The sequence below is a fragment of the Meles meles genome, chromosome X, assembly GCF_922984935.1.
Source record: "Meles meles chromosome X, mMelMel3.1 paternal haplotype, whole genome shotgun sequence".
In the NCBI taxonomy this organism is placed as follows: Eukaryota; Metazoa; Chordata; class Mammalia; order Carnivora; family Mustelidae; genus Meles; species Meles meles.
Genome location: NC_060087.1, coordinates 15,116,436 through 15,142,618, shown reverse-complemented (window position 1 = coordinate 15,142,618; position 26,183 = coordinate 15,116,436). Strand labels below are relative to the sequence as shown.

At 53.3% G+C, this 26,183-nt stretch overlaps 1 protein-coding gene across 7 annotated transcripts in view; it reads left to right on the top strand.

Moving 5' to 3' along the window:
- Positions 1–22,215, top strand: part of PHKA2 (phosphorylase kinase regulatory subunit alpha 2) — a 78,632-nt gene extending 56,417 nt beyond the window's left edge. For 4 of the 7 annotated variants that reach the window (XM_045995082.1, XM_045995085.1, XM_045995083.1 and 1 more), the window contains 15 exons: positions 175–354; positions 4,478–4,566; positions 5,547–5,680; positions 6,093–6,249; positions 6,992–7,071; positions 7,493–7,571; positions 7,677–7,806; positions 8,328–8,429; positions 10,585–10,703; positions 11,631–11,660; positions 13,237–13,290; positions 15,069–15,239; positions 17,255–17,308; positions 18,084–18,284; positions 18,820–19,471. In XM_045995082.1, coding sequence (XP_045851038.1) covers positions 175–354; positions 4,478–4,566; positions 5,547–5,680; positions 6,093–6,249; positions 6,992–7,071; positions 7,493–7,571; positions 7,677–7,806; positions 8,328–8,429; positions 10,585–10,703; positions 11,631–11,660; positions 13,237–13,290; positions 15,069–15,239; positions 17,255–17,308; positions 18,084–18,284; positions 18,820–18,990 — 1,751 coding nt within the window. In that variant the 3' untranslated portion in view covers positions 18,991–19,471. Of the gene's footprint in view, positions 1–174; positions 355–4,477; positions 4,567–5,546; positions 5,681–6,092; positions 6,250–6,991; positions 7,072–7,492; positions 7,572–7,676; positions 7,807–8,327; positions 8,430–10,584; positions 10,704–11,630; positions 11,661–13,236; positions 13,291–15,068; positions 15,240–17,254; positions 17,309–18,083; positions 18,285–18,819; positions 19,472–21,411 lie in introns of those variants that run through there. The other 3 variants (XM_045995087.1, XM_045995084.1, XM_045995086.1) reach the window with 3 other exon arrangements.
- The last annotated feature ends 3,968 nt before the right edge of the window (positions 22,216–26,183 follow it).

Below are 26,183 nucleotides of genomic sequence, written 5' to 3'. Positions count from 1 at the left end.
TCTTTGTAAATGTCTTTAGCCTCCAGCAGCGGGGGCGCAGATATTTGTATCAGAATGTTGTCCCCCCATTGAAGCTCCTTAGCGCCGCCTACAGGATCAGCGCTACACGGAGTCACAGTGACACGTTGACAGTATGCAGCCCGTTTTCACTGGCTCTTTCTCTTGCTTGTCCAGTTACAGAAAGCGAAGATGAACTGGACCAGTATATCAACCACCTCCTACAAAGCACATCCCTGAAGTGCTATCTGCCCCCTCTTTGTAAGAAGACAGAAGACAGCCATGTTTTCAGTGCCGTCCACTCCACTCGGGATATACTTTCCGTAATGGCAAAAGCAAAGGGTTTGGAAATTCCATGTGCGTTATGAACTCTTCTCTGCCTGTTAAAGTAACTTCTCAGAGTAATGCATGAGCATAATTTAAAAGTCAGGATTCCAGAAGACAACAAAATGTAGACGTTTCCTGCCTCATCCCCCCCCCCCCCCCCCCCCCCGCCACTGACCCGGTCCTTCTACAGAGAGGGAACTGCTTTCAACTCTCTTCGTTGTTTCTCCTGGTGTTTACATATCTCTGGTTTTCTAAAACAATCTGTGCACCTTGCCGTCTTTGGATGCGTCGACCTTATTCCGTGTCTGGTGGCCTTCTCTTATGTGGATGAGGATTCAGCTGTCCTCAATCACTGCTCCTCTACGTTGCTTCCCATAATCTAGTGATGCCATTGTATTAAAGGGTCGTTAAATCCGTATTCGCTCTTTATATTATCATGTGCACGCAAGTATTATTCTCAGCTGAGCATTATAGTATCCTGTGATTGTACTACTGTTTTTATTTTTTGGTTTTTCTGAAGTTAACACTAAAGTTAAAGTCAACTTTAGAAGTCAATAGTACTATTAACTTTATTGAAAGTTGCTCTATCTTTTCATTTTGGTTTCCCCCCTTTCTCTGCTTCCCAGTGGCCCATGATACAAATGTCCACAGGGTTAGTCATATCCATGAGTCTGTCAGCTGTATACTTAGCGTCCACGAGCTTCCTTCTGTCTAGCTGATGCTCCTCTAGGCCTGTTGCACACCTGACATTCTGGGACTTCTCTTTAATCTTTGCAATAGTGGAACACATTCTAGAACTGTTTCAAAAGGTTAAAAAAAAGAAACAAAACTGGTACAGTAGCAGAAGGGCAGGCACAGCACTGCCAAGCCCTCAACCTGCTTGTTTCTGAAGTTCACGGCCCCTTTTGCCTGTCTGCCTCCGTGTCTGGGTTGTCAACTTTATCCTGGGATCTTCCCTCACCAGCATCCTGGAGAGTTTCTGGAGACTTCTTTTCTCCTAGGTTGGCTCTTCTGTTTTCTGTGTCTCTGTTTTCCTATTTCTTAGCTTACTCTCTTTTTCTGGTCAAGACATCTAGCACTTTCCTGAGAAACAGTACATGGTAAGAAGAATTGTCAAGACCTTTTGAGTCTGAAACATCTACAAATATGCTATATATCCATTTGAGAGTTTGGGTAGAGAATTCTAGATTGAAAATGAATTTTTCATCAGGATTTTGAAAGCAGTGCTTTACTGTCCTTTTGCTACCAGTGTTGCTGTTGAGAAATCTAAACCCATTCTGATGTTTGTTCCTTCAATATAAACTGTTTCTCTCTTTGAAATTTTGTTTGGATCTTCTCTGCTCCCAGGTTGTGAAATTTCAGTGATGTGCCTGGACCAGGGTCTATTTTCATCCACTGTGTGGAGGCTCAGTACATCCATTCAATCTGGAAATTTGTTTTCCAGTCCTGTAAAGTTTTTCTGAAAAAATTAAAAAAAAAAATTTTTTTTTAAAAGATTTTATTTATTTATTTGTCAGAGAGAGAACACAGGCAGACAGAGTGGCAGGCAGAGGAAGAGGGAGAAGCAGACTCCCTGCCCAGCAAGGAACCCGATGTGGGACTCGATCCCAGGACACCGGGATCATGACCTGAGCCGTAGGCAGCCGCTTAACCAACTGAGCCACCCAGGCGTCCCTGAAAAAAATTTTTTTAAAGATTATATTTATTTATTTGACAGAGAGAGAGAGATCCCACGTAGGCAGAGAGGCAGTCAGAGAGAGAGGGGGGAAGCAGGCTCCCTGCCAAGCAGAGAGCCCGATGCGGTCTTGATCCCAGGACCCTGGGATCATGACCTGAGCTGAAGGCAGAGGCTTTACCCATTGAGACACCCAGGCACCCCTGAAAAATTTATTGACTCATGTCCTTCCCTACATTTACTCTGTTCTCTCTTGCTGGTACGCATGGATTCCAATGTTGATCTCCTGGAGAAGGCTTTATCGTTTCTCTTCGGTCTTGCATTTCTCTGTCTTTTGCTCTGTTCTGAGGGCCATTGCTTCAACTTTTAGTTCCATCCCCTCAGTTGAGTTTCTGTACTTTGGCTATTATGTTTTCAATCTTTGTTCTCTGAGTTGCGTCCATTCTTGTTCCATGCACGCAATTCAGTTAACTACTCTAAGAATATTAACAGCAGGGGTTTGGCGTTTGGCTTTTACATTTTTCTTCTCCCTAAATGGTTTCCAGGTCCCCCAAGTCCACTTTTCCTGTTTTGGTTTTGGTTTCGGTCTTCCACGTTCGTCTTTCCTGAAATGCGGAGTGTTCTGTGCTTATCCTCTCGCGCCTGTCAGTGTCTCAGGGCGTAGGAGCGGCAGCGGGGGCATTAACGGGTGTAGCCGTGTGGACTTCCCAGAGATACTCTACAGTCTCTTCTGCCGTCTCCTTTCTGACAGGTCAGGCTCTGGTCGCTTGGAGCTATATAGTCTCTTATCCCACCACAGTCCTTCAGACATGCCGCACGCCCCACCTTCACTTTCACCGCTTCAGAGAGCCTTCTAGTCTTCTGTCCAGGGGAGCAAGGCAGTGGCTGAGCTGTGTGGGTTAGAGGAAGGTGTCTGGGGAGCTCATGTTTCTTCCACAACTTCTGTCCAGTCTTCCTTATTTCTGGATACCCCTACCAGACCCCCCAATTCCAGAGGTGTATAGTGCAGCAAGCTCCCGAGACTTCTAAGGATTCTCGGATCTAAATCTGGCTGGCTGTTGGTTGTTCCCACTGCAGACATGGGGTTTGGTTGCCTTGTGTCTACTAAGTCCGTTATCCTTCATTCGTCAGCTTTCCCCTGCTTCCAAAATGTCATTAGTACTGTCTTCTCTCCCGCTTTTCCCTATTCTTGAGAATTTGTCTTAAAAAAAAAAAATTAGGGGCTGCTGGGTGGCTCAGTCGGTTGAGTGTCTGCCTTGGGTCATGATCCTGGGGTCCTGGGATGGAGCCTGCTCCTCCCTCCCGCTCATGCTCTCTCTTGCTACCTCTCTCTCTCAAATAAATAAGTGAATAAAATCTTTAAAAGATGTTTAAAAATTTTTAAAAATTATTTTCTGCCGTGTTGGGGTTTGAGAGGAAGTAAAATTAGAATGTGTGTGTCCTTAACTAGTATAACCTGGAGGTCTATAAATGCCTTTTTATTTTTTTAACAGCTTTTTTTTTTTTTTAAGACTTTATTTTATTTATTTATTTGACACAGAGAGAGCGATCCCAAGCAGGTGGAGAGGCAGGCAGAGAGAGAGAGAGGAGGAGGCAGGCTCCCGCTGAGCAGAGAGCCCGATGTGGGGCTCGATCCCAGGACGCTGGGATCATGACCTGAGCCGAAGGCAGAAGCTTTAACCCACTATAAATGCCTTTTAAATATGCCCCATCTCTATCTTGAAAGCCCCCTATTTTCCCAAGATGTTATGATCTAGCCTGGAAGACACAGATGGCTTGGTGAATAAGTACCGATAATGATAGCATCCGAAGGTGGTGAAACACCAGAAGCTCCAACACGGGGCCCTGGCAGAGTGAAATGCACACCAGACTCCCGGGAGCTGGACGCCTTCCTTACAAGAAGGCCAGTGACCTTGCTCACGTGCTCTTCCTTCCCTGGTTCCCAGTCTCCTCATCTGACAGACAAAGGTCGGCCTCAGTCATTTCCAAGGCTCCTTTCAGCCATTAGATGCTATGTCATTTCCCCGGAATTCCAGGAGAGAAAAGCAAAATTCAGCCTCTTAAATTAAGCAAGATCCATGTCCTGCTCAGTTCTTGTTCCCAGATTTAACACACAATGTGGCTACATGGTAAATTCTTGCTGAAATTAATTAAACTAAGTAAGTACTCGTTCCTTCAATTGGTTTGTATTGGATAAGGAGTAGCCCCCAGGCCTCTCAAAAGAAGTATCTTGGGCACCTGGGTGGCTCAGTGGGTTAAAGCCTCTGTCTTTGGCTCAGGTCATGATCCCAAGGTCCTGGGATCGAGCCCCCACATCGGGCTCTCTGCTCAGCAGGGAGCCTGCTTTCTCCTCTCTCTCTGCCTGCCTCTCTGTCTACTTGTGCTCTCTGTCAAATAAATAAATAAAATCTTAAAAAAAAGAAGTATCTTATCCTTCCTCCTCCTCAGAAGGGCTTTCTTTACGCTTTTGTTTTCTAGTTGTTTCCATGGCTTTGCCAACTAAAGTTCTGAGTGCCCACCGGAAATCACTAAATCTTGTTGATTCTCCTCAGCCACTCCTAAAAAAGGTAAAGTATTTAGAATCACTTTTTTTTAAAAAGTGTAATGTTTTTCAATGCTGGTCTAGTCCTAAGAACTCTTTTACAAGGTTGAACTTGAAAGATCATATTTTTTGATATCTAGGACTTTGAGGATTGGAAGGTCTGGGTTTCAGTGGAAACCCCCTCACTTAGTTGTTGGCAATCTGCTTTGGGTCTGTATCCACAATGCATTTGATGGAAACCTTTATATTTCGCATGGGGGAAAAGGCCTTTCTGCCCAGTCATTAGAGTCTGTCACACTGGAGGAAATAAGCTAGCTCACTACCTAGCCCTGTCCTATCCGTGCCAGCGAGCCAAGGCCAGGCCCCGATTTGCAGAGCAGGGAACAAAACTAGAAAGACATCCCCAAGGAGAAGAAAATCTCAGGGTGTTCTCCACCAGTTCCCATAATTTCTTTTATCTAGAAGTCTCCCTTAATTTTATCCCACATGAATAGAAAGATTCAGTGTCTACTGGAGAATCTTTTAACCTAACCTCAGTTTTAGGTCATTTAAAGCTTACATGCTTTTTGTGTTTGTTTTGCTTTCAAAAAGATGTTTTATTGTAGCACCAGTTATATAAAGGCAGACCTGGCAGAAACAGGAGACCGGTGCTGGGGACTGCCTTTGTGCTCTCCCAGCGGCCTCCTCCCCTCCACTCTGGTGGGAACCACTAGCCTGAGTTCTAATACCAGGGGTTGGTTTTCACCTGTTTTTCAACTTTGCATAAATAAAACTTACACATATTTTAACCCATTCGGCCTGATCTCTTGCAAACATCGAGTAACACAGTGATTCGCTGATCAGAAACAGTCAAACCTAGAAATGAGAAGCTACGGGAGAGTCCCCAAGAGCCTGGAGCCCAATAGTGAGGGAGTTCCAAGACCCCGCTGGTGTGTTACTTCCCGGTCTTCCGTGAGTTCACATGCTCAGCCCCTCTCCCCTGCTTTTTGTCTTTTGTGTGGCCAGGCCCCTGAAGAGGACTTCCAGTGGCCCAGAGATGACCAGGGTGATGTGGACTGTGAGAAGCTCGTGGAGCAGCTGAAGGATTGTGCGAACCTCCAGGAACAAGCGGACATTCTGTACATTCTGTATGTAATAAAGTAAGTTCACGGTCTTCGCCAGCCCCAGCTCGTTCCGTCCTCCTTGACTCTTTGTTCTAGTGTTCTTGACCTTCCAGCACACCAGGTCACGATTCACCCGGCTTATCCAGGATCACCACGAACAGACTTCTATCCCCTTCTCTGCCTATTAGCCCTGGCCTCCTGGGATGAGAAGGCTGAGTGGGGCCAGGATATCACTGCTTCCTGATGTTAGGCTTCGGTTTCAAATAGAAGGGATGCTTTGGTAAGATGGAACCCTCTTGGTGAGACTCAGAGGCACCAGCAGGGCTCCCAGAGCTTGGCAGAATGTGTGGTGATTCATTTCCTTCCCTGCCAAGTGAGCTCTGCTGCAAGAGAATCCGGCCCGTAAGCATTGCAGGCCTTGCTTCCAGGGTTTTCTCTCTCTCGACAGGGGCCCCAGCTGGGACACAAATCTTTCCGGACAACACGGGGTCACCGTTCACAACCTACTCAGCGAGCTCTACAGGAAAGCTGGCTTGAACCAGGAGTGGGGTTTGATCCGCTATATCTCTGGCCTGCTCAGGAAGAAAGTGGAGGTCCTGGCAGAGGTCAGAGCAGGCGCACCCGGGCCTTCTGTGCGTTCTTTCCAGCCCCGTGCCCTCTTTCTGTTGTAAAGCTGGAAGCGAGCGCCTCCTCTTTGTAGAGAAAAGCAGTTATCCTCTCCTGGCCTCCCATGGCTCTTGGAGGGCAAGCAAAGGAAATGAAATTCAAGTTGATTAGTTTGGTTCCTTTTTAGCTGCAGAAGAAGGTTTACCAAGAAATAAAATGAAAATGCTCTGTGGCCTGGCAACCCTTTAACGCAGCGTTCGTAATTCTGCACATGCACAGTGCAGTCGTTATTAACCCCGAGGTCCTGTAAAACCCAGAACTGCTTTCTAAGACATTAGAATGTAGTGTTACAGTTAAGGTAACAGGTGTTGGTTGTACGTGAACAATGGGGAAACTGACAGCTGAAGACTAACCCTTAACTTTGGTATCTTTGGCCTCACGGCAGCTCATCTCCCTTGTGGAATAGTTGAGTACCAGTGTGTGTGCTCTGCCGGGTGGGCGCCAAGTACCCTAGCGGGCCCTGCAGGCCCAGGCCACAGAGCTCACGGGGCCCCAGCCCTGCCTGGGTTGCTCAGCCTGGGTCTATACATGAATTTTCAAATAAACGGCAACATGGGTCATAGTTTGTCAAGGTAAATTCATGGTCTTATTGGTGGTGACACTACCCTGTTGGCTTTGCTATCTCTCCCCCCCCCCCGCCCCCCGTCACCGTGGCCCTCACCCTTTTCCTGACGTGATTAGGCCTGCACGGACCTGCTGTCACACCAGAAGCAGCTCACGGTGGGCCTGCCGCCAGAGCCGCGGGAGAAGACTATCTCTGCGTAAGCCTGGTGACCTGACGTTCGTGGGGCACCGTGGGACTGTGTTGAGAGCACCTGTGCCATCCACCACTCAGGAAGAGGGTCTTTTTCTGTTTGTTTGAAAGATTTACTTAGTTGAGAGAGAGCGAGAGCATGAGCCGGGGGTGCGGGGAGCAGAAGGAGAGGGACAAGCAGACTCTGTGCTGAGCAGGGAGCCCTACGCGGGGCTCAATCCCACCGTCCCAAGACCCTGACCTGAGCCGAAATCAAGAGTTGGATACTCACCCGACTGAGCCACCCAGGCGCCCCAGGAAGAGGGTCTTTTTAAAAACCCTGTCACTTGGGATCCTCCCACGGGAAAACAAGGCTCTTCTGTGGAGGGCAGGGCGGCCCCCCTCCTAGGCATGTCTCACGGTGCTTGTGTCTCGGTGCTTCTTCCTAGTCCCCTGCCCCCCGAGGAGCTCACGAAACTCATCTACGAGGCAAGTGGGCAGGACATCAGCATCGCCGTCCTCACACAGGTCCGGGGGCTGGGGAGGGGCGGGCGGCCGCCTCCCTTCAGGCGCAGGGGCCTCTGCCCCGGCAGCCGGTCTCTGCAACGCCGCCCGCGCGTGTGTCTGCCTCAGGAGATTGTGGTCTACCTGGCCATGTACGTCAGGGCGCAGCCCAGCCTCTTCGTGGAGATGCTCAGACTCCGGATCGGACTGATCATTCAGGTGATGGCCACGGAGCTGGCACGGAGCCTGAACTGCTCAGGTACGATGTGTGCAACTGGACTCTGGGGCGGGGGGGGTCCCGCCCCTCTCACCCCTCTCACCCCTCTCACCCCGCCCCACGGGGAGCCTGCCCAAGGGTTTTGGAAGCAGGGCTTCTGTCATGTAGACGCGGACTTTCCTGCGTCAGGGAGAGTGAGGCACGACGGTCTTGGGCCCTGCGTCTGTAGCTAAGTTCCTACTGTGTGTCCTTGCGGCGGGAGGCCGTCCCCCGCTTCCTAGCACCTCCCCCGGGAGTCACCCTGCCGATTTAGATATGTAAGTCAACAGTGAGATGCGCTCCAACACCAGGAATCATCACAGTGTGAAAAATGACGTGTCCGAGTATTGAAACCGCAGGTTAGAATCACCGAGGAGCAGCCCCGGTCAGCCCCGAACCGGTAGTGAGGGCGTCCCAAGCAGGGAGACCCACCACAGTGGCCTTTGTCCCCACCTCCCCAAGGCCCACCTGCCTCTACGTGCCACCAGCCCTGTGTCAGAGACACTTAAAAGGTGTATTTGCAGGAGAAGAAGCTTCTGAAAGTTTGATGAACCTCAGCCCTTTTGACATGAAAAGCCTCCTGCACCATATTCTCAGTGGAAAAGAGTTTGGCGTTGAGAGAAGCAGTAAGTAAATGCTCCGTTCACCATTTTGGGGGACCGGAGGGGGTCGGGCTGGCGGGCCCAGAGGCTCCTGAAACTGCGGTTGCGGACAGAACCTACGAGGGTCAGATTCCTACTTGACAGGGAGGGACAGCCCTAGGTTCGAGATTTCAGCTCGTCGGCCTCTGCTAGTGCTGTTGTCGCGTGTGGGTGTGGTATGCGCCCCGGCCTGCCCCCTCCTTCCCTCCGCCGGCACTTGTGCACACGTGTGAGGAGGGAGTGAGGTGACCCTGCCCTTCGTTTGGCTCGAAGCACTCTCATACAGACCCCCCACTACTGTTCAGGAGAGCAGAGCCCTCCACTTCTAGCACCTTCTTGCTGAGGTTGCTTCTATTTTGCTCACTCCATTCCGATCTGTACCAGAACTTTGTTTGCTGTGCTAGGAAGTATAATTGCCTGAGTCCTGGTGGAATTCTGTGCTCAAATGCTCCCTAATTATAATTGAAGCAATTATCATTTCTCCCCCTCATAATAAAACGAAATGATTTGCAGACACATTGGCAAATTTATTTCATCAAGCCAAAGAAATGCCGTGTGGGCTGTCATTCATTTTATTTAATGAGAAGGACATCGGGTACTTCGTATTTTTTCCCCAGAGTGCACCAGCCAGCTAACAAAGACGGCATCGTGCAATCGGATGTGTTTTGGTCGCTTTTCTCCTTTCCTGAAGGAGGAGTGCTTGAGATCCTTTCCCAAAAGTAATTTTCAGTTCTATTCAAATGCACAGTCCTTGAAATGTAAATATGCAAGATAAATATTTTATGTGTTCCTGCTCATGAAAATAATATACGGGGTTTGACACAGATAATTACAAAAACTTTGGTATTAGATCTAAAGGTATAGATGCTTACAAAATTGAGAACAGAGTAATGTCACTTGAAAGCCTTAAATACGTCTAATTGCAAGCAAGGCTAATTGCCGTCTTTTTACACATCACGTCATTTGTTAATTGTCTTCTGTCATTGTTCAGTTTTTGTAAGTTAGGAAACTCAAAGAGTCTCAGAATTTTGGTTAAAGCCTGAGACGTTGGAGATATTTTCAGCTCTGCCCACCCTATACAGGCCCTGCTGTAGCTTCTGGCTTCTGTTCTCTCCCTTCCTGGTGTCCTTCCTCCCTGCTGTCCTTTAAATGTCGGTATCTGCTGGCTCCTTAGTCATCTCCACTGTCCTGGACAGCACCCTTCACTCCGCGGCTTCAGTGGGGGCCGGGTAGGAAGGCTGGGCACTCAGGGGAAGCCGCTCCGGGGCCGTGACCGTTGAGCTGGCTTTGCAGAGGGGCGGGTGGGATGGGAGGGGGCAGCACGTGCGAACGTGCAGCACCTTGTAGCCGGCCAGGAGCGTGGAGCTGGGGCGTGGGGGGCAGGTGGGACCAGCCCCATGTAGCTGCCCAGGAGTGCAGGGCTCGGGGCACTGGGTCGGGGGCGGCAGGTGGGACTCGTCAGGAGGGCTTCAGCCCAAAGGCAGAGGTAGGCCTGGAAGGACTCCCAGTGTGTAGTGACATGATCACACCTGCCTTCAGTCATTGCTACGGCCTAGGCACAGAGAAGTGCGCGGGGAGGGGCGGGGCGCACACAGCCCCGAGTCCGGAGGCGGCCACAGCGGGTTGAAAGTGAAGTGACTGATGGGAGCCACCCCGCCCCTCATGTGCCGGCAGGAGCGTGCCAGCCCTGGAGCAGCCAGGTCTCCTCCGCCGGCAGCCCTCCGTTGGCTGCTTCTCCGAGGACGTCCTCTCCAGCCCCAAGGTCCCATAGTGGGGTGGTCTTACTTTTCTACAAGAAAGGTGTGCTTTTGGAGAAGAAATTAAAAAAAAAAAACAACAAAAAGCTAACTCATTAAAGGGTTTTATGGCCACTCTGTTGTTTTTTTGCGTGCTGCTTAATTAAGTGATGTTCATCTTTTCAGCCCTTGACTCCGACACCCTTGGGGCCAGGGCCGTGTAGCAGGTGCCGTGCCAGGGGCTGGAAAGAGAGCACTGGCTGGGGCGGAGGAGGCGGTCTTCTGGAGTTTCTCATCAAGTGGGAGAGCTAGAGGTGGATAAAAAGAAGCACAGGGCATGTATTCCTCCCTCAGGGTGGACGCTAGTTGTTTCTGAGAGCCGTGTGTGTGTGTTTCCCCTCCAGTGCGACCCATCCATTCCTCCACGTCCAGCCCTGCCATCTCCATCCACGAAGTAGGACACACTGGGGTCACCAAAACCGAGCGGAGCGGCATTAACAGGCTGAGGAGCGAGATGAAACAGGTAAGACAGGACCCTTGGTGGCAGTGCTGGGAAAGAAGTGGTTGTCATAACTGGGCTCACCTCAGAAAGTGCTAGAAACCCAGGGCCTGCACGGTGCTCTTTGTAGAGGATGTGCGATCCCTGCTGTCCTGAAATATGAACACACTTTACCCAGATATCTAAGAATTTTGCGAACATTCCAGAAAACACCCTTACCCGTGTTGGTCTCTGTTGCCGAGAACCACACTTTCTCGGTGGAGGGCCACAGCTATTTCAAAAGTAGAGTCGTGCAAAATGTAACTGAATCATCTCGCCGTGAAACGTGTCCTTCAGATGACACAGCACGAAGAAGGTAGAAATAGAACGGAATGCTCATGACACCTGGGTTTGCCACCATCCACTGGTGTCTCTCTTCTCGGTTCACTTTTTACCTCACCAGAAATTTTTCTTTTTTTAAGATTTTATTTATTTATTTGACAGACAGAGATCACAAGCAGGCAGAGAGAGAGAGGAATCAGGATCCCTGCTGAGCAGAGAGCCCGATGCGGGGCTCGATCCCAGGACCCCGGGATTATGACCTGAGCCAAAGGCAGAAGCTCAACCCACTGAGCCACCCAGGCGCCCCCAGAAATTCCTTCTGAAGTGATTCCCCCCAGGACCTCAAGGCCATAGCTCTTCAGTCCTTGTGTGCCAGGGACGGGGCTAGAACTTACCTGGTCTGTAAGAGGAAGCAGAGTTTGCTTCTGCCCACGACCCGAGTGAGGAGCATACTCAGATTCTCTTCTCCGTGTCAGATGATGACTCAGTAGATGAGTCCCTCAGGCGCTCGGGGCTCACACCCAGCAGCTGGGCCAGTACGCTTCTGGATTTCCAAGAGGTTGACAGAAGTAGGGCATCCTTGATGTGAAACTGGCTTTTGTTTATGTCCTGACGTATTTTTACTTTCAGATGACTAGGCGATTTAGTGCTGATGACCAGGTGAAACATTGTCTCGTCCCGCCCTTCACATGTGTGCTTTGTGTTCTTTCCGGCTTGAATGTGGAAAGCAAGGCCGCGAATATGGAGAGTGGTTTTGCCCATCAAGTCCGCTTGGGTGGAGGTGACTTCTCGGGCTGTGGCGGGCAGGCAGAGCAGGAGAGGTGGCCTTACCATAAATCCATTTATCAAGCTCTTGGGTTTAATGAGAGACTTTGTGAGATGTGGTTCTGGGCTCTGCCTTGCCAGGAGTTTCTATGCAAAAGAAGGGAAAAGAAAAGTAGAAAAAAGTAAAACATGGTCATTGATTATATGACTAGAAAGAATACTGCTATCCCTGTCCCCACACTGCCTGGGGGAATTTAACCCTGGAAGGAAAACAGTGTGCAGATACCATTCTTTCCAGGCACCTTTGGGACCCGTTTCCTCCGCTTCCCTCCAGAAAGTCGGAAGCACATTCCCCATGATTCAGTGCCCTGTGACTGAGTGAGCGAGCGTGGAGGACTTGGAGAGTGACATGCACATTCTCCATGTTGTCTCTGCTGCTTCCTTAGGTTCTTTCCAAGTAGGGAACCAACTTTGCAAAACATCTTCCTTTGCTAGCCACTTGGTGGCACCAGACCCCGCCTGTGGCTCGCTGTGGGTGACTATGGCTGGCTCCCGCCTCCATTTAGTACTGTCCTTGTATCTTCTGGGACAAAATGATAGAGGTTGCTAGGTTTAGATTCTGCCAGTACAAGTTTTCTATTTGGCCCCTTACATCAAGGAAATACATTATTCTGTCTCCAAAATTTTACAGATGCCTTAACATTTTAAATTTTGATTCACTTTTGCAAGAACCCCACGGGTGCACGGTTTGTGCCCAGGCACTATCCCCATGCAAGTTAAGGATATGTTACAGATTTTTAGTTGAGGAAATATTTGTTTGGGCAGAGGTCATAAGCCTGCTCTTACCTGTTCATTTAATAAATATCTAATGCCAGTAGGGCCAGATGCTAAGTGCTGGTTATGGGCAGGTATTTTATTGATTTCTACAGATTTTCACTTTTTTTTTTTTTTTTTTGAAGATTTTTTTATTTGACAGAGGTCACAAGCAGGCAGAGAGGCAGAGAGCGAGCGGGGGAAGCAGGCTCGCCGCTGAGCAGAGAGCCCAATACGGGGCTCGATCCCGGGATCCCGGGATCATGACCTGAGCTGAAGGCAGAGACTTTAACCCACTGAGCCACCCAGGTGCCCTGATTTTCACAACTCTTAAAGATTAATGCTTTGTGACTGGGACTTTGGAAAATAAATTGTGTCCTAACTTGATAAGGCACCTCCTGCTAGGAAAGAATGGGTAACATTTCATCCTCCCGAGAAAGATAATTTCCAAAGTCCCCATGGCATGGAGCCCTGAGCTCTGCGCTGGCTGGCATCTGGGGCTCTTGGCCTGGACAGTGAGTGGAAACTTCTGCCTGCCCGCCCGCCTCCTCTGCCCCTTTTTCTGTGGGGGTTCTTGATGCTGTTCTGTGTTCCTCCTCTCTGCTTGCGTCCTTCGGTGTCACTGCACATGACTGAGTGGACTCTCTTTGTTTTGTAGCTGTTTTCTGTGAGCCAGGCCATGTCCAGCAGTGCGCATTCCTCCAAGTCTGCGGTAAACCACGCATCCTGACTGTCCTCCTCACCGCCTCTGCGTTCGTGGTGTCTGAAAGCTCTTGTTGCCCTTCTCGTGCACCCACCTCATCCCTAACTCCCACAGCTTTGAACAGGTTTAAGAGTTTTCATTTGAATGTCATTATGGAGAGGGTCTAGAAGGAAAGCCGAGAAGTTCTTGATTTGAGCTTTGTCCAGGAGCTTCTGGAACCTTCGGGGTATTGATTCTATGCCTTTCTTCTGAGCTGTGGTGGTGAGCCAGGGCCTGCACGTGTTGATGAGCGCCTTGTACTCAACGACACCCTAGCTTGGCCTGAGGAGTAGGAAATATTCTAATTGCAGAAGCGAGTCTTAATCTTCCTCTTGAAACTAGAAGGAGAAAACCAGCTGAGTCATTGATGAGTGCGGCTGTAATTACTTTTATTTGTATCTAATTGTTGCCGTATTTAAATGGCAGTAATGAGCCCCATGGAATAACCAGCCTAACAGCCTTTTCAAAATAAGATCCGATGAAGTCAAAATGAGTACAGAGGGAAAATTGCCTCCTGGCCTGCGAGCATGCTCGCCATTTGGATCTCATTTTTAAACCTTGACGTTTGAGGTTGTGCTTTGAGAAATGAAGGTACCAGCTAGGCCGGAGCAAGATAACACAGGAGGATGAGTTACCCTCTGCTGGCCTGTAGATGGGCAAGTAAGAACCCATCCTCTGGCAGAAAGCAGGCTGTGAGCCTTGCCATACTCGCCCCCCCAGGAAGCCAGCACAGCATTCAGGCCCGAGCTCCAGGCCCCCGCTGGGCGCCTCTGGGTGCTGCATCTGCCGTCGTGGGCGGGCCTGCTGGCTCCTGAGGCCAGAAGCGGAAGTGCTGGCCCTGCCCCAGCGCTTGGCTCCCGAAGGCCAGAATAAGGCCGGCCTCCAGCCAGGAGGAGGGAAGGGGATGACAGGCTCCCTCTGCTTCAGCAAAGCCCATGTTTCAGCTCGGCGGCCGCCATGCTCCCCGGTTAGGGTGGAGCCCCGGGCCAAGAACAGGCAAACAAAGGGATTCAAAGGGATGGGGGTGGGGGAGAATATACCGGCGTCTCAGAGGCCTCGCTACTACATAAGGATTCCCAGCCTTTACTCTTTCTCTTTGCCTCCAAAGCCACCCCTCTCCCCCTTCCCCCATATGCTGTGTTGCCTTGTCTGCGGCACCTGCAGGACAGGGAGATGTGACCACTGCCTCTGTGGGGCACCGTGCAAGTGGCCACTTTGGCCTTTACTGGCCTGGGCTCGCTCTCGCCTCCCTCATGTGGTGATGCCAGAGGCCCTTGGCAGGGACAGCTGAGTCCCGTGTGCCCTTACCTCAAGGCAGGCGCGCTTTCAGGGTTTTCTGTGTCTTCCTGCAGTGAGTGCGCACAGCTCCCCACAGCAGGTATGACTGTGACCCATTGGCCAGGGGAGGCCGAGGCCCGGAGCGACTGGGTGGATGCGGCGGCGTTGACTTGGGAGTCACGGTCTGACCCCAGGGGCTGCACTCTGGCCTGCCTGGCCTCCCCCTTTGGTGTTGTACCACCTCTCAGGGGCTGGGAGGAGTACACGAAAGGAGATCCGTAGCCAGCCGGTACAGGAAAGAATGAATCCAGCTGCAGGAAATGGCCAGAGTCCAATCAAGGAACTGCGTTCCTTCTGGGCCTATGGTCTGGGTTTTGAAGAATCAGCAGAGTCCTCCCTCACGAGGGCCAGTAGTCCCGTGGGGTTCCAGCTCTGTGGATTCTGAAGGCCACGCTCGCTGTGTCTTGCAGAGGTCCAGCACCCCATCCTCGCCCACGGGCACGTCATCATCAGACTCGGGCGGGCACCACATTGGCTGGGGGGAGCGCCAGGGCCAGTGGCTCCGCAGGAGAAGGCTGGACGGAGCCATCAACAGGGTCCCTGTGGGATTCTACCAGAAGGTGTGGAAGATCCTTCAGAAGGTAAGCTTGGCCACTGGACTGCATTCCACCAGCCTTGTCGCTGGGGACCCCACCCTCTCCTTCCTTTGTGAAGTATGGTGGCCCCCACAGAGTGAGCGGACTTAGCCCCTGAGCTTGGGGAGCCCCCAGCCTAGAGCAGGATTCCTTCCCCTCTGACGTTTGGCCCTGTTGACATTCAGGGCCGGGTAATTCTTTTTTTGTGGGAGCTCTTCTGTGCATCGTGGGGCATTAGGCAACATCCCTGGCCTCCATGCACTGGATGCCCCCCCACACCCACCCCCCAGGTGTGACAACCAAAACTATCTCTGGACATTGCCAAGTGTCCCCTGGGCAGCAGATTGTCCCGCCTGAGAATGGCCGGCTGAAAGCACAGCATGTCAGATGAGGGGGCAGCGCAGGCTCTGTGGGGCCACCTTTGACCTATTTCAGGAACACAGAAAAGTCAAGCTAGAAGTGGGATAAGGCGGGGAAGGCTTTTGATGCCAACACTGGGACATAGGTGACCTGCAGTGGCGTCCCCAGGCCTTAGCCTCCCACGTGTGCCGGGTGGGGGCATCTGTACCATTCAGCAACGTGATACACACATCTCCTGGGGCTGCAGGGCCCCAGATCAGGCCCCGGGTGTCCTGAAGCACAAACCCACCTCCCCGGGGCCGCCTCTGTACCTAGAGGATGGGGACCCCAGCCCCACTCCATTGCACCGGCTGGCCCCATGCCTGCGGCCAGCTGCCAGGGCTGCAGTTCTCAGGCTGCGTGAGGCCATGAACATATCAGCGGAGGTCAGCAGCAGCCCAGTCTGCCCTGCACACACCAGAGCACAGCAGAGGCTGCATGCGTGCGTGACCAAGGAGGGGGCAGTGGTGGAAGCCACGCCCCTTTGTTCTGCACACACACCCCCACCCCCAGGGCACTTGTGTGTCCCCCAGGGTCCTGCCCCAGCTTGTCTTTCCTTGCACCCAGGCACGGACTGCCTCAGTTAAAATCTTTGGTGCAAATTAAGAACCGTGGGGAGGACTGGTGTGTTGTTGTTTTTGTAAACTATTTTTGTTAGCTCATTACACCATAGGCGAGGAGAGGAAAGTCATCCCAAATGAGCACATACTACGACCCCCTTCCCAAAGGCACAGCACGTTTCAGCTGCTCTCTTGCTGGGGCAGCAGCCCCCGGGCCAGTAGGGAGCTTTACCATCTCCGCTTCATGGGGACGGAGGCCTTCACGGCGCTGAGCTGACGGGGAGGTCCGAGTGGGCCCTGTCCTCAGGCAGCTGGTCCGCACAGAGCAGCAACCCCCTCAGAGCTCACAAGAGCCTTGGTTTCTCCTTCCTCCACCTCTGCTCCGGAGGCGTGGGCATTTGCTGCCCCGCTGTCCTGGGCCTGCCAACCCCTGGGATTTAGAAAGCAGCCAATTCAAATTAGACTAGAACAAGCTTCCTAGAGAAGCTCGCCGCTCTTCCTGGGGCATCATACACTTCCATCCAGACCTCTCCTGGTTCAATACCAAGATACTTTTATTATGAAAAAGCAGCATTTTGTGTTGAGCTGGCGCTGGATATTTATATACGAGGGTGTGCGTGTGCATGTCTGTGCATGTGCTTGAGTCTTTTGTGATTGGTGCTTATTATAGTAATCTCAAAAATAGATGCCTGCAAAGGCACCAAAGTATCACTGTGCCAGCAGGAGCCATGAAAATCTCCCTTTATATGGCCCTGAAGGGGGCCTCGCCGCCGCCAGGGCCCAGTTGCCAAGTGAAACTCGGAGCTTCCAGAGGACCCAGCAGCTCCCTGGGGTATTGTTCGCGTGTGCTCTGAAAGCCTCCTGCTGCTTCCCTCGAACTGCTCCATCGAGAACACAGCCTGTGGGCAGTGAGAACAAGCGCTCTAAAAATAACGCAAGCAGTCTGGCGTGTGCAGCCCGCGTGTCGGCTTCCAGAGCAGAGTGACTGGAGTGTGCGTGAGCGCGTGTGCACACTCAGCCGGCGCCGGAGTCTGACCGAACCGTGCTGTGCTCTGCCCCCAGTGCCACGGTCTGTCCATCGACGGGTACGTGCTGCCGTCGTCGGCGACGAGAGAGGTAGGGTGGGGAAGGCCCGGTGCCCACCTACGGCGGCTCTCCCCGCAGCGCGCAAGGGCGGGCTTCCCACACCACAGATCTGTCAAGAGCTTTGCCTTTGCCCTTGAAAGCACTAATAAGAGCAAAGCTGTGCGCGCCCCCCACTGCAGTCCCGTGCAGCCTTCTCCAGCCCCTTCTGCCGAGAACAGTCAGCTTCCTGCTTGCCTTTCCCCTGTTCGTTCTTTCACAAACTGAGTTTTTACCACGCCCGAGACCCACTGCAATATGCCACCAGGAGTGAGGAGGAAGAAAGGAATGAGCAGAGGGCCCTGTTCCCTGGATGTCCCAGTCTAGTGGGGTAGGTAAATCAAATGAGGACAAGGCCAGCTCACCCCCACCGCGAAGTTGTCGGCCTCCCGCTCCAGAGAGTTCTGGTTGGTGGCATCAAGAATGTGGCCAGAGGGGCCCCTGGGTGGCTCAGTCTGTTGGGCGGCTGCCTTCAGCTCGGGTCACAATCGCCGGGTCCTGGGATCGAGCCCCACATCAGGCTCCCAAAATGCTCAGTGCGGGAGCCTGCTTCTCCCTCTCCCTCTGCCTGCTGCTCTGCCTACTTGTGTTCTCTCTCCATCTCTCTAATAAATAAATCTTTTTTAAAAATTAAAAAAAAAAAAATGTGGCCAGAAAGGAGGCAGCATTTGGGCTGAGCCCTGGAGGCTACAGGTGCTGCGGCCCGTGCTGGGAGCACGGCTAACTGTCCTTAGCTCCCTCTTGACCCCTCCGCCGGTCCCTTTGGCAGATGACCCCCCAGGAGATCAAGTTTGCCGTGCACGTGGAGTCGGTGCTGAACCGCGTGCCACAGCCCGAGTACCGGCAGCTGCTGGTGGAGGCCATCATGGTGCTGACGCTGCTCTCGGACACCGACATGAACAGCATCGGGGGCATCGTCCACGTGGACCAGATCGTGCGGATGGCCAACCAGCTGTTCCTGCAGGACCAGGTGGGTAGCCCCTGTCACGCCCCCAGCTGAGGTGGGGACCAGCAGCCGGGCTGGTATCTATCTCTATAAGGCTGAGGCTTCTGTGTCCAGTAGGAAAGAATATTCTCAAAGAAAATGTCATCACAGATGGTGGAAGAAAACCGTCAACCGGTTGGTTAGAAAATGGCACAGTGGCCTCTCGGGAAGTCTAAAGATCTTTGGAAACGGAGAGACTCGTTTGGGCCTAGGTTTTGGCACAACCATGACTTGCAATGGGTGGGGCCCTGGGTAAACCAGCCACTTACCCTGCACCCGGAGCTGAGGTGGGAGGAGCCGTCCTCTCGCTACGGAGTCAGAGACGCGCTGCAGACGAGGGCACGCGGGAGCACAGTGTAGTACCCAGAGGAGAGGCTGGATGTCCCTTTCCGGGCACTCGTGGCTCCTGCCCTTGGGCTTAGAGCCCTTCTCTGGGGGCTGCTGGCTTCTAGCACATACGGTCCTCCCAGGGCCAGAGAGGGAAGTCTGTTCATTCTTTGCCTCGGTCTTGCTGCTGCAGGTGGCGATTGGAGCCGTGGACACCCTGGACAAAGACCAAGCCACAGGCATTTGCCACTTCTTTTATGACAGTGCTCCAAGCGGGGCCTATGGGACAATGACCTACCTAACGAAGGCAGTGGCTTCTCATTTGCAGGAACTGCTGCCCAATTCAGGCTGCCAGATGCAGTAGGGCCTCGGTGCCCTGAGACTGTCGCTTGCCCCCTAGCCTCGTTGGGAACCTTCTGTTCCCCAGGGTCCCCTGTGTTGGTGCAGAAGCCTGTCCCATCAGAAACCCTGGCTGGGAGGAGGTGGCAGCTGCGGACCTGGAACCAGTGTCTGTCCGAGCAGGAGTCGTGTGCTCCCCGCGGGAGCGCCACAGGATCACCGTCTAGGTTCGCTTCGCTGTAACATTTGCCGCAACATCTGGTCCCGGAGTCTGAACAGGAATTGGAAACTGGTCCCTTTTGAATGCAGTGTGAACGGAGAAGCCAGCTTCAACTGGCTCTCGCTGAGGGTTCCTGCAGTCAGTCTGTGCTAGTGCCACATCCAAAGAGGGAAAGAGCCTTCCCGCAGCACGAACAGACCTTGACAAGGGCAGCGTCTTACTGGGATGTAGCCGGTCCGCGGACCAAACTGTTTACCAAATAGAACAACTCTGTCTTTCTGCGGAAGTTTGGTTTCCTTGCACCTTGTTGCTTTCTAGGGCTCTTGTTTTGTTGGCAGAGCTACCTTTGTGCGACAGCATCCGCTCTTGCTGAGACTGCGGAAACTGCCTGCGGTTAACTCTGGCTTGTGGTCTCAAGGCTTTTATCCTGGCTCCTTATGAATTAGAGATTTCTTCTGCCTTATATAGAAAAAACCCCCACATCTTCTGGATATAGCATGCGCGCACACACACACACACACACACACAGAGGCAGGGGAGGTGCCAACTCTCCTTATAGCTTGGCCAACTGTTGTTTGGGGACTGGAGCAGGAAGTCCCTCTGGAAGGCCTGGGCCCCCTACCCCCACATGCGGTGACCACCCCGCAGGTGGGCGGTATCTCCTCCCGCCCCTGGGGTGGGGCCGGGGTGGGGCTCCATGAGGAGTGCTCGGTGCCAGATGCCCGGGAGCCGAGTGGCGTGCCCTTGCACAGACAACGCTTCGGTCTTAACACAGAGCCAAGTTGGCCACTTGAGCCCTTCCCCTGGAAGGCAGGCATGCCTGGGGGCCTAGAATGTCAAGCAAGGGCAGATCCTCGTAGGAGAGGGCCTCGCCATCTTTGGCTGGTATTTGGTGAAGAGAATTTTCTCTCTAGGCACTGTCTTACCTTTTGGGGGTCAGGGGGCAACAACAGGGACCAGTCTCTGTGGGTGGCAGACTTTGGGGGACAAGGCACCCCCAGTGGTTAAATGGTGAGCTCCAGCTGCTGGAGGGTGACAGGTTAGATTTGTGACGACTGCCTCTGAGATGGGGAACATGGCCCCAGGATCGCTGGCTCAGAGGTTTATAGGAAGGGGGAGAAAGCTGATGCTACTGCTGCTTTGAGGGGACACAGAGGGGCCCAGAGCCCGCTCAGAGTCCAAACTCAGTACTGATCCCTACTCTGGACGCGCGACAGCCGCTCTTCAGCTGGGCCCCAGGGAGAGAGAGTCGAGAAACACACGGCCCAGCGCTGCTAGCCTGGGCTCGGTGGTGTGTATGCCCCATGCACGTGTGACTTGGGGACCTTGTTTGTAATTCCCGAAAGCGCAGTTCTTTCTTTGCCGAGGCCCGGGGTGGTTACGTATAGAGCCACACTGGAATCTGTCCGTTCCGCTCCCACGGACTTCTCCCTGCTCCTATCCCCACCCCCCCTAATGTCAGCACCGTGCCGCACACTTTCCGTGCCAGGGGCGGGAACTCAGAGCTACAGGCGGTGTGACTCGGCGCTCAAGGACCTCAGCCCGGCGGGAAGGCTGGTGAGAAACGCTGTGCGCGCTGGGTGGCACAGGCCCAGCAGAGACCCAGCCACGGGACCAGAATGCGGGGCCTGTCCGGAGCACGGGCGGCAGCGTGGAGCTCAGCGACCGTGCAGGCCGCCCGCGGCTCCTGCCCACACAGCACATGGCCTGGCCTGGCGCCACGCTCCCCTGCGCTCCTGCGGTGCTCCCTGTCCGTGCCCCATCTTTCCGGGGAGGCATGTTTGGGCCCTTGTGCCTCTGAGGGTCTGGGGCAGGGAGGTGGGCACGGCCAGCCTGGTTTTAGAGTAGCATTTTCATAACCTTCATTTTGGGGTCTCGAAGGACATGCCTAACGGGCATGAGGCTCACGCACTTCACCTGCTAGACTTCCCAGAGGGTTGTTTCCAAGGCAGGCAACATAACAAAGGCACAAGCTGTGAAAGTCCCGGTGGCTTCTTGGGAGAGAAAGCTCCAGAAGAGTTACAGCCCTCCCAATTGAGCCAGATGCTAATTTAGAACATCACCTGCCCGTGGATGGTACGCAAACCACAGACACCGTGGCGGGGCTCACCAGCCGAGGTGCGGGCCGGGGGGCAGAGCCATAATAAGCAATTCAGCGGCGCCTTCGGTTCCCTCTTTTGAAGCTTCTTTCAAATGAAATCCTGAAATAGTATCGCATTTCCACAGGCATCAAGCTGTCAGCTTCAAAGGAGGAGAACGGGCTTCGGAGGCTTGCTGCCTTTCATGAGCAGCTGAGGCCCACGCCGCGGAGGGGAACAGATGCTTGGGGATGGCAGAGGCCCCGTGTGGCCACCATCCCAGTCACAGCCCACGGGGCTTCCACGCCAGGAGAGCGTGGCCCGCGGTCCCTGCTGCTTGTCCCTCTGTCCTTCGCAGAGCAGAAAGGCCAGTTTTGACCTTTACTGGGGCTGGGAGGTAGCATGTTCTTTTTCGGAGCCAGGAACAAACATTTCTTTTAACATCCGTTGAAAATCTGTTGGCCGCCCCACCTGCTGCTCACCCTGGCTTTGACCCAGGTGAAGCCAGCAGCAAGGACGAAGGTTCTGTCTCGGAGTCAGACTGGCCTTCCAGCCCAGCTCTGTGACCTGGGGGTGAGTGATGTAGCCTCTGGGCCCCCCAGTTTGCCCATCATCAAAGGTACACCAAGGCCCGCAGACCGGCAAAGGGCTGCGTGTGAGGGAATCACAGGGATCCCTTTCTGCTCCCCGCCTCTGGCAGTCGGAGCCTGGAGCTCCTGGTTCGCATGAATCCAGATTCATCTGATGGCAGCCCCCAGCCAGGCCAAGGGCCAGAGGCAGACAGGTCTCCAGGCCATGCCCGTGTCTCACGGGGCAGGCATCTGTCAAAAGGTCCGTTAGAGCTTCTGCCACTTTTCTGGGGCCTAGCGAATGGAAGGAGACTGTTAGACGTTAGCTGCCTAAATAGAACTTAAATGCTCCCTGTGTTTTTAAAAAACAAAACAAAACAAAACAAAAAAAAAAAAGGGAAAGAAAAAAGACCAGAAGATCAGGAGGCCAGAGAAACAGTTTGTCAGCTGATTGATGCCATTTATTTCTGGACAAGACGACAGGAGGCTCAGCCTCCCTTGATGTAAATTATAGCAGAAGCATCGCTCAGTTCTGTGCATACACGTGCACGTCTGGCAAATAGCTTTTGTCGTCCCTGCTTCCTTGTTGTCAGAGGGTACAAAAGCCTCCCACCCCTTCCTTCGGTGCCATTATCTTTCAAGGTGACTCTTAGGCTTTCGAAGTCCCTGCCATCTGTTGTGTGTGTCTCTGCACTCTGCATAGTCCCAGAATGCCTTCTGTTCACCCGGACTTGGCCACTGATTCCGCCGCTTGCGAGGGGACGGTAAAGCCACGTTGTCGCCTCTTAGAGCCCAGGGCCCCCTTGCCTTCCTCAAAGCCATTTAGGAAAAGCCACTCCTTTGAGTTACCAAGAGAGCTCTCGGAGGCATGAGAAGAACCGAAAACCGCAGGAGACTATTCTGGAGTCTAACACTCCAAGTGTTTGACGGTTTGGGAGAGGGAACAATTCCACCAGAAAACAACTGTGTGTTTTTAAGGAACATATGTGCAATTTTGGCAAAAACGCCTTCTCAGACGGAGTGGGATAATCGGAACCAGTGAACTCTGAAGTCACGTGACGCCTCCCTCTGCCTTATCGCAATATGTCAGCTGTTCGGAGACAGGAATTGCTCAGAAAGCAGTTTCTGCGGCCCGCTTCAGCCGCCGGTGCTCGGCTCACAGGAACATGGCCAAGCGGGGTGGGGTGAAGAAACGCCTCTTAGTCGTGAAGGCCTGGGCGGAAGGACCCGGCCCAGCTCCTGGGAGGCAGTCCCAGCGCAGACCTACCCGTTCGGCCCCCACCGCCCCCCAGTTGTCAGTTCTGTCTCGGGAACGTGTCTCCCAGAGAGGTTCGCTGGAGAGGGAAGCAGGGCCATGGGCCTAGCTCAGGGCAGGGGAGGGAAGGGTTTCATCAGACAGCAGCTCTGGCGGGACTGTCTGGAAAGCAGAGGGAAGGAAGCAAGTGCCTAAGGTGTCAGACCTTCCTCAGCCACTCCCGAGACGCCAGCGGGCTCCCCTGCCCTGCACACCCCTGCCCCGCGCACCCCCTGCTCTGCGGCGGTTCAGGGGCAAGAATTGGGGAGCGGCAAAGCAGGGGCCATTAGATTCCTGTCCCCCCCTCGGACCGCTGCCCCATCTCGGGCCCCAGGCCGTCTTCCAGCAAACACACCAGGCGCGCACACAACCGTCAGGCCGGCCGCTGCCCGCGCCAAGAACGCCAGCCCTGTGACCACCGGGTGGCGGGGGTGTGGAGGCTGCAAACTGGCCAGTTGCCCTGGGGCTCGCCTTCAGGCAAGTCTTCGCCTGCCCTTGTCTGCCCCCCCAGAGACGCTGCTCTGTCCCCAGCCCAGAGGGGACCGCAAGCGCGCCCCGCCTTTCAAGTGGGGACCTTCGAAAGCTCGGGGAAGACGGGCCGAGGCCTTCGGGTTCTGCACCCGCTCGAAGGCTTCTTCCTCTGCACTTTAAATAGATGTGCTATGCAGAGTTTTAAATTTGACGCATTTCTTTTTTTGAACTTAAAAAAAGCACAATGGAAAGCAAGCAAGCAACGTAGTGACTCATCCTGGGGAGGAAGGGAAGAGCTCCCTGAGGAGAAGCAGTGCTCAGGGGAACATTCCAGGAGGCTGTCCGGGGTGTGCACCGTAAAGGGGAGAGTGTGGAAATACACTGGGAACAGGTGAGGCCCACAGGACAGGCTCTGAGGGGTCCCTAGAGTAAGGGTCTTCTGAGGGTCTTACTTCTGGGCCAGCCTCAGGTGTCTTAGGAAGACAGAGGGAGGCGGCTGAGATTTCCAGCCGTACAGCCCTCAGACGTTGGTCGAGAACAGCCCTGTCTTCAGCATACATTTGCTTAGTCACCTGAGCATTAGTAGCACCAGGATTTTACAAATGGGAAAACTAAGGCTCACCGGGCATGTGGCTGGCATTAATTCTCCCACTGTAGATCCAGACTGAAGCCTGGTCTCAAGACTCCATGTTCACCTAAATCTGTGCAAAGAACCCTGCGCTGCCTTTACAAATTTACCTCAGAAGAGAGACTCGTTTCCTTGGTTTACACAAGATTTGGATGGTACATATGGAGAGAGTATTACAAGGGACAGGAAGTCTCAGTTTAGCATACAGGGACTTAAAAAAAACCAGCTCAGCCTAAGCCGATCCAAATCCTCTGCAAATGGGCAGCCTGGTGTGTGAAACGTTCCACTCAGCTCAGGAACGGGGCACACCCAGCCAGGAGGCGCTCGGGTGCCCGGAGTGTGCGGCAGGGTCAGGGCTGGACTAACAGCGGTGTGGGCTTCCTCCGTGCCAGCCCCCTACCCCCCCCCCCCATCGCCCTTGGCTCCCCAGCTAAAGTAGGGAGGCCAGGTCCAGCTCCATTTTCTCTGAGGGTTCCCAATCGGAAGAAACATGGTCAGTGTGGTGGGAACTGCAAATCTCTTTTTTCTTTTTTCAAAAGATTTTATTTATTTATTTGACAGATCACAAGCAGGCAGAGAGAGAGGGGGAGGAAGCAGGCTCCCCGCTGAGCAGAGAGCCCGATGCGGGGCTCGATCCCAGGACCCTGGGATCATGACCTGAGCCGAAGGCAGAGGCTTTATCCCACTGAGCCACCCAGGCGCCCCGGAACTACAAATCTCTTAACAACTAGAATGACTATTCATGTAGTCGCTGCTGCGCTAGAGACCTTGACCGAAGATCAGCTTTTGGCAGATTGTAATGGAGGCAGCGTTTGACTTGAGGTGTCACGCCTGGCCCTGCCCACCACCTGGACGCCCTGGCCTTTTCTTGGCCACGGGCCCCGGGGTCTGCCCAGCCCGAAGTCAGGTCTCCAGGCTGCTGCTTAGGGCCAGGTGCCCTCAGCTGGTACACAGTCTCCTGGTGCTGCAGTTTGTTGCTCTGCGAAATGGGGTGATGGTTATCTCAGCTGTTGTCACTGGGCAGTACCAAATACTGGACAGAGTAGGTAATAGGAACGTACATCCGGTCACGTCTCGTAACGCCCAGAAACCAGTGGCGACACCGCACTGAGGTCCGCACACTCCGGATCCCCACGGGAGGCAGCCCAGGTGCTTACGAATATGGTCTTTGGACTCAGGCTACTTTGAAGCTCCGTGGCCACAGATGGCCATGGACATGAAGTCACTTTCTGAGCTGCGTTTCCGCATATGTCACATGGGGATAATAGTGCTCATCGTGTAAGGGTGTGGGGGGCCACAGGCAATTCGATAATGGGAGTTAAAAAAAAAATTTAACAGTGTCAGGACTGCAACCTGGCAACGCTTGGGTTGGCCCCATTCAGGCATCAATTACTACCACTCTAGAGAGGTCAAGGTTACTATCCTCTGCTCTGCCCTGAGCAGGGCTCTCTGTTGTGGACCAAGGATGAAGCAGGGCGAACGGAGAAAGAGGGTGGCGCTTTGAGGAGGAGGAATGGAGAGCTTCAGAGCTCTATTTTCATCAACCTCTGAATTCCTTCTTCCTCCTAGAACCTGTCTCCAAGGGCCTGGTGTGAAAAGAGAGGTCTGAGCCTGCTCCCCTAGTTGGGAGAGGTACTGAGGCCTTGGGAGAAGAAAGCGCCTGGGATGGGCACAGTCACGGGACAAGACCACACAGGTGGTCCAGTCCACCCCACCAGGATGGCAACCCCAGAGGGTTTGGGGCCCAGAAGCAGACAGTGCAGGCAGGGGGCTGTTTGCTTGAAACCATGGAAGCCACCTTGCCTCCAGAACATCCAAGAGCACCGGCCCGCGCGGGGGCTGGCATGCCAGGCCCGAATGCTCTGTAAGCTGGGGTTCATCATAGTGCTTCCAACTCATGTGGTTGTTGAAAGGATTAAATATATTCATATTCTTAAAGTGCTTGGATATCACTCGGC